Source organism: Heptranchias perlo, chromosome 7 (genome assembly GCF_035084215.1).
Source record: "Heptranchias perlo isolate sHepPer1 chromosome 7, sHepPer1.hap1, whole genome shotgun sequence".
NCBI classification, from domain to species: Eukaryota; Metazoa; Chordata; class Chondrichthyes; order Hexanchiformes; family Hexanchidae; genus Heptranchias; species Heptranchias perlo.
In genome coordinates, this window is record NC_090331.1 from 54,751,236 (window position 1) to 54,771,559 (window position 20,324).

Here is a 20,324-nt window from a genome sequence, read left to right on the forward strand (position 1 = left end):
CATATCTTAAAACTCAAAGCCAACAATGATTGGAAACTAAAAATGAATGCAATAGAAGCAAGCCGAAACAGACCCCAGGTATGCAAAAGGCAGTGATTGAAGGAGGTATCAAAAATCAATTCCACAAAACATAGGAAGTTTAAAAAAAACTGAATAAAGCACATTTATACAAAATCAGATCACCATATCTTTAATACAAAAACTATTTTTTATATAACAAGAGTCCACCTTTAAAAATTACCTTGAACTACATGTGGCAGTATATTACAGCAAACACTAAACATGTTTCTTTGTAAGTGCAAATGTTTAACAATTCTAAATGAGTGTTGTGACAAAAAATTGCAGCCATGTAACAATGAGACAATTGTCAACATAAATGAAGATTTATCAATGGTGATCCTTTAAAAATAAAAGCAATGTTGGCACTAAGCTTTTTGGTTTCAAAAAAGTTAACTATAAAACGTTGATAACATTAACTTTTCCCCCTACGGTCTATCACAACAAACCAAAGACACCAGTACTATTACTAGACTTGAAAACACTGATTTATGACCTGACTCACTTAAATAGGACCATTAGGCAATAGACTGAGGTCAGCTGTACAAGCATAGATGAAGAGAAAATAAAGCTCTACACATAAAATAAGATATGGCAAGAGGTGGAGCTGTAGGAACATGGTACTATACTTTATTATACATACAGGATGAGGCAGTAATTTTTTTTTGTGTTTATTTTTCTGTCAATTTTCTCCTCTCAACATTTTTCCCAAAGGAGTACAGATCCACGGATATCAATTGGTTGCTGGTATCTAGGTCAGGTGGCCATTTCTCACTTGCAAAACTGGACAGTGATTGTTGGCAGGTTATTTGCCCATGGCAGGGTATTGATCGGTGAAAATGGTTAAAATGTAGAATACTGACTCCAACAAAACAAAGAAAAGAGCACATAAATGTAGACAGAAGATTCAATTCTCCATCTGAGTCGTCATTCTGGCGCCCTTGCGAGGAAAGGCAGGTCTCAATTGGCATCATTCTGTGAACCTTGAAAACATTCTTACATGGAACTGCCTGTTACTAACCTCACTAAAATTTAATTAAATAATGGTCTGAAGACCTTGAGAAAGGAAAGATAAGAACAACTTACTTAATAAAGTAGAAAACAGGATGATTGAAGATTGAGTCAGTTTCACCATATCAACAGGATCATTGTATCGTGTACACTATAGCTCAGAAATGCATATCAGGTTGCATGTGAGCAAGACATGACTGTTATGTTAAGCGTGCCAAAAAAGGACATTTGTCAAGAAACTTGTAAACAACTAGGTTATATAAGACAGTGTATTGTAACACAAATTCAGATTCGACCCAGAAAGGTTGAGCTCAAGAATTGTGACTTGAGAGACATTGTTTCCCCAGCTAATCCTGCTTGGTTGTAAGTACTGAACTTCGAATAAATTACTTACTTGTGAACGTGCTGTCTTAATGTCACTGATCGAGCTCACATAGCTAAGTCGACTAGTTAACGGTGGGGGGGTTGGGGAAGAAGAGATAGGGAGCACATTGTGCACTTTGCCAGCAGCTATTGTTAGATAATGATCAGGAATGGAAACCCTGGCCATTTTCCCCTTCCTAACCCAGGGGCACGAAGGCCAATTCTAGTGTTCCTATCTTGTCTCAGTTAGCTCACCAAAACCAAAACCAAACTTGGGACCTTCCAATTCTGTATGTCTCAGGTAATAACTGGATAAATTTGTTGAACCACAGGGGAAGCTCAAGAAGTGTTTTTAAAATAGCTACTACCTAGTTAGTGTTTTGAACTGCTAATATTAAGAAATTAAACTAAATCTTAACATTTTTCTTTTGGATTTAAATTAGCTTCATTAAGCTTAAAGAGAGAATTACTTCACTAATTGGCTCTCAGATACTGAAGTTATGATTGAACTGATTTGAAAATGTAATGGACAAATGAGTGAATTTGTTGAGCTGCCAACTGTGCTCAGCCCACATCAGCAGGTATGTTGTTTGAATATAACAGCCTCGTGGTAGCAAGATTTGTGATTCTGTAACATCTGACATATGATTAAAGTACTCAAAGGATCACATTCAGCCATAATACAATTTCTAGTTTGCATAGGGGTAACAAAATACTCAAACTAGAAGATTTAAGTCATGACCACAGATACTGTACCATAATACCCTAAATGAGTTTATTTTTACAAAATAGTGTAACTTAATTCAGGGTCTTTTGCACAAGCAAAGAAGTCAGGCATTGTTGTGTAATATTTAATTTAAGGAACCAAAAATTAGAAAATGTTGGAAGAGAAAAAAAAAGACTAGCAGGAGAAATGGGTCAATGTGTTATGATAATTTTGCACACTCGTCACTCTGGGAATCTGAGTTTGAAATCAAATGAAGAGTTTAAAAGTTTCTTCTCTGTGGCAGCTAAGGTATCACATTAAATTAAATTACTCCAAATTCATATCTTAATGGATGGAGGTCCATTGCTCATAACTGCCACAATCCTGCACAAATTGGCAGGTATACTCAGAGCGTTAAGGATGGCTGGTGTAGTAAGTAAAAAAAAAATCACATTGGTGCAGTTGCGGTGTTGTTTCGTTGACAGGTCAGGATACAGGCACTTTACATCTAGCCTGTGCTATACTTGAGTAGTGAGGGCCCTAATGCAGACAATGCTTGGACCAAAATTTGGAGGATTGGTAAGTGAGTGGAGAACTCAGCATTCAAATTCCTTATTTTGTTGAGCACAAGAATTCACAAAAAAATTAAGAGAACAAAAGTTAGTGAATTACAAAAGGCAGGGTAAAATAAACTGACACCAATCTGCTTAGTATCATGTTTTTCTGGTATAGTCTACATAAAATAAACTTGAGGAGAAACAGATAATGGGGGTTGGGAAGGTACGTTTATACAGACCTACTATAGCTAATCCTTTTTGAAGCATTCATGCAAAGCTGTAATTTAAACTTCACATATAAGGACAGTATCTCAGAATTTCAAGCAATGGTAACTTTAATACTATGAATTAAGAACCAAAAAGAAGAAAGCAATATGCTTAATTATGGACTCTCAAAAGTAATTTGGGTTCTTAGGAGAAATCATTATTTCCATGCATGCAAAAAAGGGAAAGAGCTTATTTACCAAGAGATCTTTAGTTACTTGCCTATGTAAGGAAAAGATACTGGAAGCCCAAAATATAATTACCTATGTTTTTTAAAAAATACTAATAAAACAAAAAGATAATAAACTCTGGATCTCGAGGAAATACAATTCCACACATGAAATCCCAAGTCATTCTGAATATGTTAATGTATCTGGGAAAATGAACTTATCAGTGAATGCACAATAGACCAGAGGAAGCATTTGCAGTAATCTAAGTTCTTTTTTAAAAAGTGAAAAGATACCACAGCGAGATTTCACTCATGTACACAGAAAACACTTTATTATACAATTTTCTCTCTGGCAGATTGTTATTGCCCAATATCACAGCTTTTGAGTGGAATATACTATCACCTTGATTATATTCTGTCTATTGAACCAGGTTTATCTCAGCCGTCCCACTATAAGCAAGTTTGAAGCATCTGTAATAAATATATTGGTCTTGTACCTTGCTGCTCACAAAATATTTTTGTACATCCTGAAAATTGTCAACCGCTGTCTGCTGGGGTTGAGACAGCAGCATGGTTTGACCCAACGCCAATTCCATGGACACAGTCATTATTATTAGACAAGAATGAGAACAGACAATCTTCAGATTCTTTTCCTCACGCCCTCATCGCTGAACAATAAAATAAAATTTTCCATTTATGAAAGCCCAAATGCATGCAAATCAAAATTGGGAATGGAATCAGTCTCCTAGTACAGAACTCAACACTCACTGAAATGATGCATAGCTTTAATGAACCTCTTATTTTTAAATATTGTTCTAGAAATACTGCTTTATCAGTTCATAAATGGACATTAAAAAAACGAAATATACATTATCAGTGTCAAGCAGTGACCAGTCATACAAATGTTACTCCAGTGGTAAATTTCAATATCAGATTTGGGGAATAAAGCTAATTTTTACCAAGGAGGGATAATGCTCGTAAAAATTATGCTTTGGTTATAAGAGGGTTGAATCATCTTTGTATTTCAGCACTAATTGAAAGCGTACATGAAATAGACAGCATTTTACTTTTTCTAAAGCATTCTGATTTTGATTTTTAAATGGGGCAAAGTAAAATTTCAATATTCTATATAAAGCGCTTAGTTGATGCAAACATGGTAATTAGAATTTATTTAACTTTCAAAACTTCTAAAGCACATAAGCGCACACATTCACAGTTCTGCATTGGAAGTTTATAAACAAAAAAATGCAGCCACACCATAAAGTACCAGGAGTATTATATTAGTCCGTGTAACACAATAGCTTTTCACGTAAACTTAGTAGAAAAATCTGCATTGTACCTCCTCTACAACAGCATGTGAATTCATCATCTACAGACAAAGAAATCACATTATCCAAGTGAACAGTTTTTAAATATTAAATATACAAAGGACTGGGTAATCCTACTATCCAAAAGTTCCAGGTTTAAAAATATAAAAGGTAGTTTTGTATTGCTGACTGTAAACATCAAGTCTTATAACACATATAGCCAAGGTAGCTTATTTTCCATTAAATTATTTTTCCTAATCCAGCTTCTGACTTTCAAGACTTTAAAGCATTATAAATTAAACAGCCTTTAAAATATAAAAAAGAATGACCTCTATCCAAGAACATCTCATTTCAAGTCCTAAAGTGAAAGAGGGTTAAAGGGTCAACCCATTTTAAATATTTAGCGATTGGATTCTAACTGTCCAATTTTGTAGGCTACAGTACATATTAATATCTGAAAACCTAAGGGCATTCTGTGACCTGACAAGTGATAAAGCAGCCTTTGCTATTTAATATAACTGGTAATTTGCAGATTTATCACAAACAAAAAAAAAATCAAAATATGTACAACAAATCTAGATTATCTTTTTCTTCAGAAACAAAATGACTGTTATATCATTATATTATTAATACTAATAGTTAATCCATTTAAATTTTAACCTAATCAGTTAACCCATTTGCTCACTGAATTGGTAATCTGGCAGAACCAATAGGTATGTTGTCATAGGTAATATATTAAAGCTCTAGCTACTTGCTGAGTTGTAGGCAACTTTGCTATTCTGTACCCACAGGAGACTCTTCATCCTTACTCATTTCAATACACTTCTCAGTTTTGTTTGGTTGCTCATGTTCCATTTCTTTGTCATCTCTTAGCTCAACCTCCACTGGAGTGGATTCTTCTTCTTTATCAGTCTCAACTTGGTTGCTATCATGATGAGATACAACATTTTGACCTTTAACTTCCTCACTTGGTTCTAGAATACAAAAAATATAACCAGTCTAAATAAGCTGTATGAATTGGCAACTGTAAAACTTTCAAAATGGTTGAAGCTTTTATCACAGTTTTGCTGCAGCTTATATATGGCTGCTACTAACTTGTCACTAATACAGCAAATATACCTATTACATGACTGATGATGTACAAATATTACACCCGCCCCCCCCTTACTGATACTGAAAGGTATAGACTTTTTAAAAAAAATAATTCTCTGGATGTAGGTAAATATATCTAATACTATTTGTCTACTCACTTTATAAAACATGTGTAAGATGCAAGTAGCTTTATTCTTTACCTTCTTCTTAATCCCAATTATTTAATTCTAAAACTCCTTTTTCTCAGTTATTTACACGATTATAAAAGATACTATCCCACTCCCCCCTTACTTCCCACAGTGCATTTGTAGTTCTTGCTGAAGTGGTCATTGGTGTAGCGCTGCCCAAAGAGATATTTTCCACTATCAAGTCTGCAAATGGTTATTCACCATGGTCCACGCTTGGCTGGCTGGCTGACTGACAGCAGACACAATGGGGTAAATTTTAACTGCGAGCCAGGAGGAGAGCGGGGGCAGGGGCGAAGAGATTTCCGGGTGAGAAATCCGGAAGGTAAGTGGGCCGGTCACAATCTTAATGAGGCCAATTAATTGCACTTCCGGATTTCCTGCTCGGCAGCCAGCCTGATTGATGGGCTGGCTGTCAGGGCAGGAGGCCGCAGCTGGGCATCGGAGGGAGGGAGGGATCATGGGCTGGGGAGAAGATCCGGGGGGGGGGGGGCGGGAGAAAGAGAGGGGGGGCCCCCTGAGGAAGAGGATTGGGAGGGCAGGAGGATCCAAGAAGATCGGGGGTGGGGGCGGGATGATGATCCGGGGGACTGGGAAGATCGGAGGTCATGTGAAGAGTTGGAGGTAGATGGGGGGATCCACCATGAGCGGGCGTGAGGGGGGGGGGGGAAAAAGAGGAGGGGGTCGGCCGATCGCAGGAGGTCCTGTCGGCCAGGTGAGCTTGTTGGGCCTGGATGACGCACTCCAGCTCCTCCGGGCCCACAAGCAGTGTAATAAAAGCACTCAGCTCATGGATCCGGCCCTTCCTGCCAGCGTTCACCTGATGTGAATGGGAAGCAATGGGAAATCTGATCAGGTTAAATTTGTTTTATTATTCCAATGCACAAAATATTAAGTACCTCAAGAATCTCAATGAGGTACATTGCCCTTTTAAGTATCAGCCCGCCAGCTTTAAGTGGGAGCGGGACTTCCACATGCATACAAACCTGCCTGGGTTAGACCCAGAAGTAGGTGTGTTGGAACGGGGATGCGGTCCCGCTCTGAAAACACATGGATTTTTACTCCCCACCTGCCCCAACCCACCCATTCTCGGGGGTTAAAATTTACTCCAATGTCTCAGGTGAGTATCGAAGTGCCTGACAAACATATCTCTTCGGCCTCTGTGCAAACATCAGTCCCCACAGCAAAAATAAAAAGTCATCATGTTCTAACCGACACTGTTAGTTCAGAAATTTATTTAATAGCTTTAGGTATAAAAACCCTGAAAAAAGTGAAATGTTTATTTCCTCATCTCTTCTCGACACTCACGCGTCAGTTATTTGTAAGTTTTCTGCTTGGTTTGTCACAGTAAACACTGGCTTTTGTAGTTCTCCAGAAGAAGTGTGAAAATTGCAAGTCCCATAATGAAGCTCCCCTCTCTCTTGCATGCAATTTCTTCTCAGGAGCTAGAACTCTCCTGTTGTTTTCTACCTGGTTATCATGTGACATGGGTGTTGTGAAGTCTGGGCATTGTGGTTTCACAGCAGCAGAGTGACAATTAAACTTCCCTGGCCCTCCCATGCACAACTCAATGAATGTCACTAGCAGCTGGAAATTCCCAGGCGAAATTTCCAACGCAGGCAGAGTCTCTAGCCAGAAGAGCAGACCTATGTAGGATGAAATTACTGTAGGCGTTTCTAACATCAAATAACCAATTATATGGGTAGGTTTAGCTTTTTCAGAACTGTGTAATATAAACACATATAAAAATGATATTTCTAGCTGTATACACTCACCAGAGTGAGGAGGAAAGATGCTGGACAAAACAGAATTTTTTGAGCAATCTGATTGGTCAGTTTTGTGGTTACTTGCTAGTAAGCAAATGGTAGTTTTCAAAAAAGTTGAGGAACTTGTTGGCTGCATTTTCCGCTCATTATTCATTCATCCTTGGTATGTTATGCTATTTTTTTGATTCACTCAAGTTTAGTCAATCGGCTATTTGATTTGTAACCTAACAGATAAGGATTCATTTTAGCCAAACACTAATTTTTGTTCTAGGGATGTGAACTTTTGAAGTGTTATATCTGAGACCACACTTTCAGGTGCAATGTTTTTGAAAGGCTTGACAGGGATGTGTGCGAGATGCAAGATGTAACTGTATTGATAAAGATGACATCTTATTTGAGAAATTAACACCAATAAAAACATTATGTTGGTATCACAGAATGATCACAATCTACACATGGCCATTTAAAATTTACACCTTATTTCAGTTACTTAACTGTGAATGGTCTAATTAGAATAATTGTAAACAATTTTACAACACCAAGTTATAGTCCAACAAATTTATTTTAAATTCCACAAGCTTTCGGAGGCTTCTTCCTTCCTCAGGTGAACGGTGTGGAAATGAAATTTTCGAATCCTTCGCATTTGAAAATCACAGAACAATGCCTGGTGATTACTGCCCGTTGCCAAGGCAATCACAGTGAGCAGACAGAAAGGTGTCACCTAAAAGGCCACCGAATATACAAAGCCCCCAAAAAAAGAGAGAGAGAAGGAAGACAGTCAATGATCCGTTATATTAAAAACAGATAACATTTGTTCGCTGGTGGGGTTACGTGTAGTGTGACATGACCCCAAGATCCCGGTTGAGGCCGTCCTCATGGGTGCAGAACTTGGCTATCAATTTCTGCTCGACGATTTTGCGTTGTCGTGTGTCTCAAAGGCCGCCTTGGAGTATGCTTACTCGAAGGTCGGTGGCTGAATGTCCATGACTGCTGAAGTGTTCCCTGACAAGGAGAGAACCCTCCTGTTTGGCGATTGTTGCGCGGTGTCCGTTCATCCGTTGTCGCAGCGTCTGCATGGTCTCGCCAATGTACCATGCTCTGGGGCATCCTTTCCTGCAACGTATGAGGTAGACAACGTTGGCCGAGTCACAGGAGTATGAACCGTGCACCTGGTGGGTGGTGTCCTCTCGTGTGATGGTGGTATCTGTGTCGGTGATCTGGCATGTCTTGCAGAGGTTACCGTGGCAGGGTTGTGTGGTGTCGTGGACGCTGTTCTCCTGAAAGCTGGGTAATTTGCTGCGAACGATGGTTTGTTTGAGGTTGGGTGGCTGTTTATAGGCGAGTAGTGGAGGTGTGGGGATGGCCATAGCGAGGTGTTCGTCATCATTGATGACATGTTGAAGGCTGCGGAGAACATGGTGTCGTTTCTCCGCTCCGGGGAAGTACTGGACGACGAAGGGTACTCTGTTGGTTGCGTCCCGTGTTAGTCTTCTGAGGAGGTCTACGCGATTTTTCGCTGTGGCCCGTCTGAACTGTCGATCGATGAGTCGAGCATCATATCCCGTTCTTACTAGGGCGTCTTTCAGTATCTGTAGGTGTCCATCGCGTTCCTCCTCGTCTGAGCAGACCCTGTGTATTCGCAGGGCCTGTCCATAGGGGATGGCCTCTTTGACGTGGTTAGGGTGGAAGCTGGAAAAGTGGAGCATCGTGAGGTTGTCCGTGGGCTTGCGGTGGAGTGAGGTGCTGAGGTGCCCGTCTTTGATGGAGATTCGTGTGTCCAAGAAAGAAACTGATTCTGAGGAGTAGTCCATGGTGAACTTGATGGTGGGATGGAACATGATACACAAAGCCAACACACCCGGACGTCCTATCGTATCAGACAACGGAACCCTGTGTGAGAACCTCTCTGGATACATCGAGGGCATCCTGAAACCCATCGTGCAGGGAACCCCCAGCTTCTGTCGCGACACTACAGACTTTCTACAAAAACTCAGTATCCACGGACCTGTTGAACCAGGAACACTTCTCACCAGTATCCCCCACGATCACGGCATCGCTGCGACAGCATCAATACTCAACACCAACAACAGCCAATCTCCAGACGCCATCCTACAACTCATCCGCTTCATCCTGGATCACAATGTCTTCACCTTCGATAACCAGTTCTTTACCCAAACACACGGAACAGCCATGGGGACCAAATTCGCACCCCAATACGCTAACATTTTCATGCACAAGTTCGAACAGGACTTCTTCACTGCACAGGACCTCCAACCAACACTATACACCAGATACATCGACGACATTTTCTTTCTATGCACCCACGGTGAGGAATCACTAAAGAGACTACACGATAACATCAACAAGTTTCATCCCACCATCAAGTTCACCATGGACTACTCCTCAGAATCAGTTTCTTTCTTGGACACACGAATCTCCATCAAAGACGGGCACCTCAGCACCTCACTCCACCGCAAGCCCACGGACAACCTCACGATGCTCCACTTTTCCAGCTTCCACCCTAACCACGTCAGAGGCCATCCCCTATGGACAGGCCCTGCGAATACACAGGGTCTGCTCAGACGAGGAGGAACGCGATGGACAACTACAGACGCTGAAAGACGCCCTAGTAAGAACGGGATATGATGCTCGACTCATCGATCGACAGTTCAGACGGGCTACAGCGAAAAATCGCGTAGACCTCCTCAGGAGACTAACACGGGACGCAACCAACAGAGTACCCTTCGTCGTCCAGTACTTCCCCGGAGCGGAGAAACGACACCATGTTCTCCGCAGCCTTCAACATGTCATCAATGATGACGAACACCTCGCTATGGCCATCCCCACACCTCCACTACTCGCCTATAAACAGCCACCCAACCTCAAACAAACCATCGTTCGCAGCAAATTACCCAGCTTTCAGGAGAACAGCGTCCACGACACCACACAACCCTGCCACGGTAACCTCTGCAAGACATGCCAGATCATCGACACAGATACCACCATCACACGAGAGGACACCACCCACCAGGTGCACGGTTCATACTCCTGTGACTCGGCCAACGTTGTCTACCTCATACGTTGCAGGAAAGGATGCCCCAGAGCATGGTACATTGGCGAGACCATGCAGACGCTGCGACAACGGATGAACGGACACCGCGCAACAATCGCCAAACAGGAGGGTTCTCTCCCTGTCGGGGAACACTTCAGCAGTCATGGACATTCAGCCACCGACCTTCGAGTAAGCATACTCCAAGGCGGCCTTTGAGACACACGACAACGCAAAATCGTCGAGCAGAAATTGATAGCCAAGTTCTGCACCCATGAGGACGGCCTCAACCGGGATCTTGGGGTCATGTCACACTACACGTAACCCCACCAGCGAACAAATGTTATCTGTTTTTAATATAACGGGTCATTGACTGTCTTCCTTCTCTCTCTCTCTCTCTCTTTTTTTTTGGGGGCTTTGTATATTCGGTGGCCTTTTAGGTGACACCTTTCTGTCTGCTCACTGTGATTGCCTTGGCAACGGGCAGTAATCACCAGGCATTGTTCTGTGATTTTCAAATGCGAAGGATTCGAAAATTTCATTTCCACACTGTTCACCTGAGGAAGGAGGAAGCCTCCGAAAGCTTGTGGAATTTAAAATAAATTTGTTGGACTATAACTTGGTGTTGTAAAATTGTTTACAATTGTCAACCCCAGTCCATCACCGGCATCTCCACATCATAATTAGAATAAGTTTAGAGAGGATGTAGGAAACTATTTGCAACCCATCTGGAGTACTGACTGTAATTCAGTTCAGCAACTCACTGGATGCAAATTATGGGATTAAAAAATCCCATTGCTCTGTAACCCCTATATGTAATCTTGCTTGAAAACACTTATAATTACACAAAAAAATCCCTTTATAAGTGTTAAAAGCTAAATCAAACCATGTTGTTTTATACTACAAACTAGCACACCTCAAAGTTTCTGAATGGTAAAGTGTGCAGGACTTAACATTTGGAAAGTGCATCCAGAGGAATGAGCCATCTGTGTATGCTTCAGAGAAATGTGATCCTTTTAGTGTGAGCACAACGGAAAATGGAACACAATGGGGAAAAAAGCCTTAAACGCTGATTTAGTGCTTCTAGTGAATAACAGAGATAAAAAAAATTGTACTACAAATATCATGCTAATATCATATGACAAATGCCACAATTCTAATAACTGTGCAGGCTGACTGTTAGTCGGAGATCAAGTCATGGCTGAGCAGGAAGTGTTTCAAGCTCAACATCAGCAAGACAACTATCATCCTATCTTTTTCCAGCCAAATACCCCACACACTAGCCCCCTGATTCCACCCACCTCGCTAGCTACTCACCCAGGCTGAACCAGACGGTGCACAACCCCACCTGTATTACTGTCAGCTGTGGCTCATATTAGAAACTAAAAAATAAATGCTTTATACAAAATGTTTAATATATGTGCATAAGGGCATGAAGGGGAGATATTTTAAATAATGCATTCTTCAATAACTAGCGCTCTATTTCCTAAAATCTTATTTCCTCCTCCAGAATAAGAGAAAAGCAAGATCAAATTTTATGCCAAACACTGACTTGGTAATGAATCAAATAAAACTGTGAATTTTACTCCAAGATATATATATCTAAAGGTCAAAATTTGTAGGAAGTTTCAATGCCATTTTGTATTCAACTGGGGAGAAAGTAACACATCTGTAGAATTCAGTATAAATGGGAAGAGATAACATAAATCAGAATTGTATTGATAACATAAGTTTTGAATATTCTGGAGTTACATGTCCTTCATTCAGTGCAACCCATTTGTCTGCTTTGTAATGTGCTTTGATTTGGTCATAAGTACATACCATTAGCAGGTTGACCATCATGTATTGCAGACTGAGAGCCAACTGAGCTTTGAGAGTCAAAGTTGAATTCTGGAAGTTTTGGAGCCTGAGGCCTTGTTTTCCGTGCCGGATTAAGAAAGAAACAGTATGCACATCTAAATGCTAGTGAAGAAAACAGGAAGAAAACATTACAAAACTAAAACACACTTACCATGAAAGTTTAACATGCAGCAGAAACACCACAAACTAGGTGAATTAAACCGCAATAGTCTACAAAATTTGTTACTATTTTGTTAGGAGTGTCTGGCAAATCAGGCCTTATGAACAGAGCATTCCACTGGAAGCTCCAAATGGTGGGACTGCTATTTGGTGGGAGTAGGATGTGGATAGGAGAATGGTGCCAAAGCACTCACACATTCAAAGGCAAGTTGTGCTGCCTACCATGCTACAACTGCAGGACAAATGTAAGGAATCTTACAACACCATGTTATAGTCCAACAAATTTATTTTAAAATCACAAGCTTTCGGAGATTATCTCCTTCGTCAGATGAATGAAGGAGTTCTTGGTACTTGCTGTTGGGCAAGTGTGGGCTCAAACGCGCAATTGCAATTGATTAACTTACTAGTGACTATCCTCCGGGGAGGGAAGGCAGCAGAAAAAAAGGTGGGGGTAGTGAGGGGGTGGGTGGTCTCTTTGAAGTTGAGTTGACATCAAAATGTCATGCCTGATGATGTGAGATCAGAACAAGTTGATCCTCCACACCAGATTCATTAACCAGATCCCTGAGCCAGGCACGCCCCCATTATTCCGGGGTGGTAGTGATAACTGAACTGCCAGCCTGGCTCATTAATGGGACTCAGAAATTAAATCGCGATGTTTTAGCCAGTAAGACTCCAACAGTACTTTAACATATACTTCAGGGTTCCTAAGCCTTGGCTCTTGCCAACTTGTGCCTAAATTCTCTAGGCTTTAGTAAATGAGGTGTATCCCTAAAAGGGATAGGCTGTGCATTCCATATCTGCCAGAAACTAAGTGTACTTCAGAATTCTCAGTAGTTTGGTTTGGAGCATTTTAATCAAGGCCAAAATTTCTGTGTTTCTAGACGACCGGCTAATCCAAAAAAAAAGACAAGGGCAAACTTGAATTGGATGGTTTGGATATGCAACCTCAACAGCTTGGTCTGAGACACAAAAAAAACATTCTTTGGCACTATAGTTTATTATAGTATACTATAGTAAATTTCAATTTTCATAGCTCTCATGTTCTTACAAGATTCTACATTTTCAAGTTTTCTTGTAAACAAGTAGTTTTGGATGAGGTCAGTGTAACAAGGAGAAAAATTACCAAGGATACCTTGAGACTTTATCAAAAATCAAATAACCCCAACCCATTTCCATATCTTATTTCACATATCCATCAATTTCTTTTTGACAAACAGCAGCAGCAAAAAATCCACTGCCCACTTTTAACCAGAAATAAGCAACATTTAATAATGCGTGAATTAGTTTAAACTTTTCTGTTGAAGTAGCTGGTGTGGAAGGGACAGAGAAATACCTTCCCCCTCCTCCATTTTATTTTGAACTCCTACTGCTGTATACCTAGCTGATAGTGAGGTTTCCTGTTTGGTGGGAAAGGATACTTACCATCACTAACTAGGCTCATAATTTGACACACAAGAGTCTTCCTGCAAAGTGTGAAAAATCCAAATGGTGGGACTTTATGGAGGGGAAACTGCACACAATTTCTAATTCTCACTCTAGGTTTTCTTCATTTTTTTTTTATATACAGAGTATTTGGAGACAGAAGTACCAGCACTCTCCCTATACTTAACTTCTCCATTAAATGTTTGCCTGAAGCATATATTATAGCTGATTACCTGTGTTAATCATATTGAGCAACATAAAATGTAAAACCTCAGTGAGGAATTCTACAAGCCCTAAATCAAGAAACAGGAGAGACTAGAAAGGAATTTGGTATAGGAATAATGTTAAAGAATGTAACATTACCCTACCTTTATTATTATCTTGCTTATTCTTTAAGTATTCCCCCTTTACATGATTTCACTCTACTCCAATATACAAAAAGATTCTCAGCTCGGATAAGGAAATGTGGGGTAGCCAGGGAGAGAAATTTTCATATGGAGGCAGAATTTCAAAGAATGAGTGCGCCCAAACCAAAGGTAAGTAATTTCTGCATACAACAGTACAAGGGTAGTTTCCTCATCTGAGCAGTTATAGCTTAGAATTGCTTCCTATTATGTTTAAGTACTGCTGTTTCTAGAGTACCAATGCTGCATGCTCTGAGTAAAAAGAAAATGGGGCATGTCCAAATAGCTGATCCCTCTTTTGCAACTGCAGCTTTCAACAGTTCTCCTTGTCAAATTTTTCTTGCCTACTTAAGTTGATACTATTATGGTCAGTACTTCCCTGAACTCTATCCCTCTTGGTTCCCCAACTGCTAGCATTCTGTCTAACATGCCATCTCTAAAGCTTCATTGTGTTGAAGTCAAGATTCATTCTTTCCAAAGACCTCAAAAACGTAATGCTCCTCACTACCTCAGCCTTTCCTTTTTCCCACAATCTTCAGACTTTTAAAATCTAAGCTAGGCATCACCTAATCACTACTACTTCATTTATCTTTACACTCTTCAGCTTTGATGGCACCCTGAACTATGGGCTTTGACCTTTCACATTTAAAAAAAACACACCATCAGCAATGTAGATATGATTTGAGGCCATTACTACATGCCAGCTTGTAGTATCAGATCCAAAACACTCATTGTTCTGAGGTGACAAGTCAAAACAATAATGCTTAGGAAATCATGTGGGCTGTTCCAGGTTGCCGACCTGCAGGTAGCACCTGGAGAAACCCTCTGCACATTGACCCAGAAATGGCCACTATACACATATGGTGGGCTTCTGCCAAGAAGTTGCACAAGGAGATCCAATCCATTATTACATTTGCTAATCTCTGCTCAGTAATAGTACATTTTTATTTCCAAAAGAAACAAACAATGCCTTGATTGACAAAGCTCTTTTGTCCTATCCTCACATTGACTAAGTGGTGCTTCTCATCATTGGAAGCAACATGATGTGAAGGGTATAAGCAACCTTTGAAAGAATGAGTCAAGAACGACCACATCCACGCCAGGTCAGGTAAGGTAAGGTGGGTTAACAACTAGCACATATCAGTACATCATAACTGAGTGGATTGAAATAGTGGCTGTGGCATCAGTAGACAAAATGCTTCCATTCAGCATCAAATCTTCAAGATGAAGGCTTTCCTGGAAGCTAGGATCGTCAAAACCAATTGTGGGAAGTGCCCCAAGTCAGCTGATCCTCCCTCAATATGTTGGGCAGTAATGAGATTCAGGAGGTCTAGGAACAACAACTTGCATTTATATAGCACCTTAAATGTCAAACATCCCAAGGTTCTTCACAGAGGAAAAACAAATGGTGAGTAGTGGGAGAAAGAACTGAAAATACAGTCAAAAATACTGAGCCTGGTGGGACATGCCTGAAGATCTCTGGGGGCTTTGCATATACCTCAAGTTTTCCAGCTTTGCTTCAATCTAGTCTTTGAAGAGATTGCTATTTGAGGTCAGTTCCTCAATCAGCCTTTTCTGTTTACTGGGCTGAAAAATGAAAGTTAATACTATAAGTAGCCAGCCTAACTCCTGTGTTGAGGATCGCCATGTACAAATGCTGCAGCAATTTGCTGTTGGATCAATATTAACCACACTAGCCAATACCCAATTCAGCTAATGACAGGGATCTGGGCAGAAGCCAAATCAGTTTGTGTGGACAGTTTATAGGTAAATCTCATCCAAAGTCCCTGGGTTTGAAGCTACATGCACTTGAAAGATCAAAGTACAAGCAATTTCATACAACTAATCAGTGACTGCTTAAGTAGAATATTAGAGCAGATGCTATATTAGATTTAGCATTTATTAGTCGAGAAGTTCTGATTCTTAACTTAGACATAAGTGAACACTTGGGCTCAAGTGATATCTGACCTAGGACAAGAACTTGGAAATGCACAAATTTAGGAAAGCAAACTTTGGAGCCATGAAGAATTCTAGGGAAAATTAAGTGAGTAGTAGAACTAGAAAGTAAGACAGGTGAAAAATGAATCAAACTGTAATGCTCTGATTGCACCAGACCTTTGAGTACTGTATCCAGTTCTGGTCACCGATACCAGGAAGACATTCTATACCAACTTGCATTTAGCTAGCGCATTTAATGTAGTAAAACATCCCAAGGTGCTTCACAGCAGCATAATTCGAGCATTGAAGGCAGTGCAGAGAACAGCCACAAAGTAGATCATTAGTGTGAGGTCTGAGGAAAGTTTGAGAAGTCCTGGACCTTTTAAGCTCGAAAGGAATCATCTGGAGTTGATCTTATATAAGTATATAAATAGTTAATGGCAAGGATAAACTTTTAAAAATATATACATGTTTGTTCTTGGGATGTGGGGGATGCTGGCAACGTTGCATTTATGCCCATTCCTGGACATAAATGCAACTAACAAAAAGCAACTGTAGTACTGTTATATTCTCACTAACTTGTAATAGGCTATATAGTTGAAGAAAGTCCCAGTCTAGGAATTGCCATTATAAAATAGACATCTATTGACTGAATTTTTTTAAATAAACCAACAATCGTAGATATGAAAACAGCCGCCAGCACAAAAACAAAATGAGACAGAAAATACCACAAATGATAGCTTACAGAAAGCTGTCGCCTCAAAACAATTGTTTCCCTGAGTTTTATCTTTTACTCTAAATTGCAAGAACATTAGTTTTTCAGTTCTAAGAACTGAGAAATGGCCATTGACATATTCCATTTGGCAACCAAAGCTGTCGCCTCAATCATAATGGCCAGATAACTGCCAATTAATCTTGCTGCAGCAGTTTTCACTTATTATACTATTAACTGTTATCTTGCATGCATCAATTAAGATTTATATTTGAATTGAGTTCATGGAGATATGACTTAAAAAAATTGTATTAAAATGTTGGGTGCTGAAGGGGGAAAATTTGCAGGGCTATGGGGAAAGAGTAGGCCGGGGGGGGGGGGGGGGGGGGTGGATGAGAAACTAATTGGATAGCTCTTTTAAGGAGCTGACATAGGCACTATGAGCTGAATGGCCTCCTTCTGTGCTGTATCATTCTCCGATTGAATGAAATCTCTCAAAGATTTTATCAACTTTTTAAAAATAAAAGCCATTTCATGCCAATTTTCTCCTCTCCTCTCCTGAAGACAATGACTCCTTGCTGGGATATATTCCCACAGGCACTAGTTATCCATCTGATCACGGTGAGTCTTGATGGTGAGCACAGGCAAGCTATTCAAACGCAGGACCACTGTAGCTGAGTCTGATGCCAGCCTCACCAAGTGCCCACAAGCAGGCACTTCCAGCAGAGTTTATTGGAGAATTAGTGTGGGAACCCTGGCCGATTTTGCCAGGGAACTGAGGCTTATTGCAGAGCCCGTTCCCCTGCTCAGCTGCGATCAACTAATTCAGCAGACTGAGTATCACACCTGGGATTTTTCTTGGTCTTTGTGACTCAGCTACTCACTGAACATTGGGGGTACTCACTTAAATACCCTGCAGTTTAACACTGGTCTTGCTTTTCTAACAACATTTTACAACCAGATGTCATGGACCTAGCTGAGGCTGTCTGAAATGCACTGACCAAAGAGCCGCCAATATTTTCCTTTTTTGTTAAAACTAAATTTCATTGAAGTGATCTTTGTTAAGAATTAAAACAAAAATAGTGATCTATGCTCTAAGAACAATTCCAAGCCTTTCTAAATTTGGTAGCTGATAGTTGTTCGCACTTCCATGTTAACTCCTGCTGACAAAAAGTCTGTTGAATGAGCTCCTGACAGCACCTTGTGCTACCATCAGTCAAGTATAAAACATCCCCTTTAAATTTTTTAACTGCTTAGATGAAATGACAAAGAAATTAGTACTAGAACTTAAAAACAGTCGAGTCTGCATAATGTTAAGTTGCCTATTGTTATAATCTGCAAATGTTATACTGGCAGCCGGTCCCAGCTGTGCTTAGTATGTTTTGTACACATTTGAGTTTACGTACTGTTCTATCCGTATAATGTTATAATTTATCTAATGTTATGTAAAGTTGCTGTCCCGATTAATAAAAGATCGAATAATGTTATACCGTATTTCAAACCTCCAAAGTTTTCATTGCGTGTGCAGATTTTAAAGACACAGGTTGACCTGGCCACATAGTTTGCATGTAATTGCTCCATCATCTTGCAAAGACGGGCTTCCCATGATTGGCGGTTATTTAGGAAAGGGTGCTACAGTACCGTATTTTAGCACCCATAGCGGCTGTTATTTTTGTGAAAATGGAATCAATTAAAAAAGAATGTGCAAGTTTAGAAGTGCGCCACCGTTTCATGTCACTTCTGAAATCTCAGCTTCTGACCCATTTAGAGTCATAGAATCTTACAGTTCTGAAGGAGGCCATTTGGCTAGTAGTGCCTGTACCAGCTCTTTGAAAGAGTGGTCCAATTTAGTCCCACACGCCAGCTTTTCCCCCATAACCCTGCACATTAGTCTTCTTCAAGTACATGTGCAATTGCTTTTTGAAAGTTCCTATGGAATCTGCTTCCAACATCGTTTCAGGTAGTGCGTTCCAGATCTTAACACGCCGTGTGAAAAGATTTCTCCTACTTTCCCCTCGAGCTCTTTTGCCCATTATTTTAAATCTATGACCTCTAGTTACTGACCCACTTACCAGAGGAAACAGTTTCTCCCTAATTGCTCTATCAAAATCCCTCATTATTTTGAATACCTCTATTAGGTCTCCCCTTAACCTTCTCTGCTATAAGAACAATCCCAGCTTCTCTAATCTCCCAACATAACTGAAGTCACTCATCCCTGGTATCATCCTGGTAAACCTCCTCTGTACTCTCTCCAAGGCCTTGACATCCTTCCTAAAGTGTGGTGCCCAGAATTGTACACATTACTCCAACAGAGGCCTAACCGGTGATTTGTGAAGGTTTAACATGATTTCCTTGTTTTTGTATTCAATGCCCCTATTTACAAAGCCAAGTACCCCATAAGCTTTCTTAACCGCATTAACTTGCCTTGCCACCTTCAAAGATTTGTGAATATGCACCTCCAGATCTCTCTGCTCTTGCACCCTCAAAATAGTAGCATTTAGATTATACTGCCTCTCCATGTTGCTCCTCCCAAAGTGCATCACTTCACACTTATCCAAATTAAATTGCATCTGCCATGTGTCTGCCCATTTCACCAGTCTGTCTGTCGTCCTGAAGTCTCCTACTATCCCCCTCACTATTTCCTACATTGCCAAGTTTTGTATCATCTGCAAACTTTGAAATTGTACTCACTATAGCCAAGACCAGGTCATCTATATATAAGAAAAGCAATGGTCTTATTACCGATCCCTGGGGGACCACACTGCATACTTCTCTCCAGTCAGAAAAACATCCGTTCACCACTACTCTCTGCTTCCTATACCTTAGCCAATTATGTACCCAAGTTACCACCGTCCCTTTAGTACCATGTGTTTCTATTTTCCGAATAAGTCTGTTACAAGAACATAAGAAATAGGAGCAGCAGTCGGCCCCTCAAGCCTGCTCCGCCATTCAATCAGATCATGGCTGATCTTCGACCTCAGCTCCACTCTCCCACCTGATCCCCAATATCCTTGATTCCGCTAGAGTCCAAAATTCTATCTATCTCAGCCTTGAATATATTCAATGACTCAGCATCCATAGCCCTCCGGGGTTGAGAATTCCAAAGATTCAAAACCCTCTGAAGAAATTCCTCCTCATCTCAGTCTTGAATGGCCGACCCCTTATCCTACGACTATGCCCCCTAGTTCTAGACTCTCCAGCCAGGAGAAACAATCTCTCAGCCTCTAGCCTGTCAAGCCCCCTCATAATCCTACATGTTTCAATTAGATCCCCTCTCATTCTTCTAAACTCCAGAGAGTA

General features: G+C 40.5%; 1 protein-coding gene across 3 annotated transcripts in view; it reads right to left on the reverse strand.

Annotated features, from left to right (window-relative positions):
* Positions 1 to 3,437: 3,437 nt before the first annotated feature.
* Positions 3,438 to 20,324, reverse strand: part of LOC137323729 (endoplasmic reticulum junction formation protein lunapark-like) — a 103,972-nt gene continuing 87,085 nt past the window's right edge. For all 3 annotated transcript variants that reach the window (XM_067987591.1, XM_067987593.1, XM_067987592.1), the window contains exons 12-13: positions 12,348 to 12,488; positions 3,438 to 5,408 (exon numbers count right to left, since the gene is read on the reverse strand). In XM_067987591.1, the coding sequence (XP_067843692.1) occupies positions 5,209 to 5,408; positions 12,348 to 12,488 (341 nt within the window). In that variant the 3' untranslated portion in view covers positions 3,438 to 5,208. The remainder of the gene's footprint in view (positions 5,409 to 12,347; positions 12,489 to 20,324) is intronic.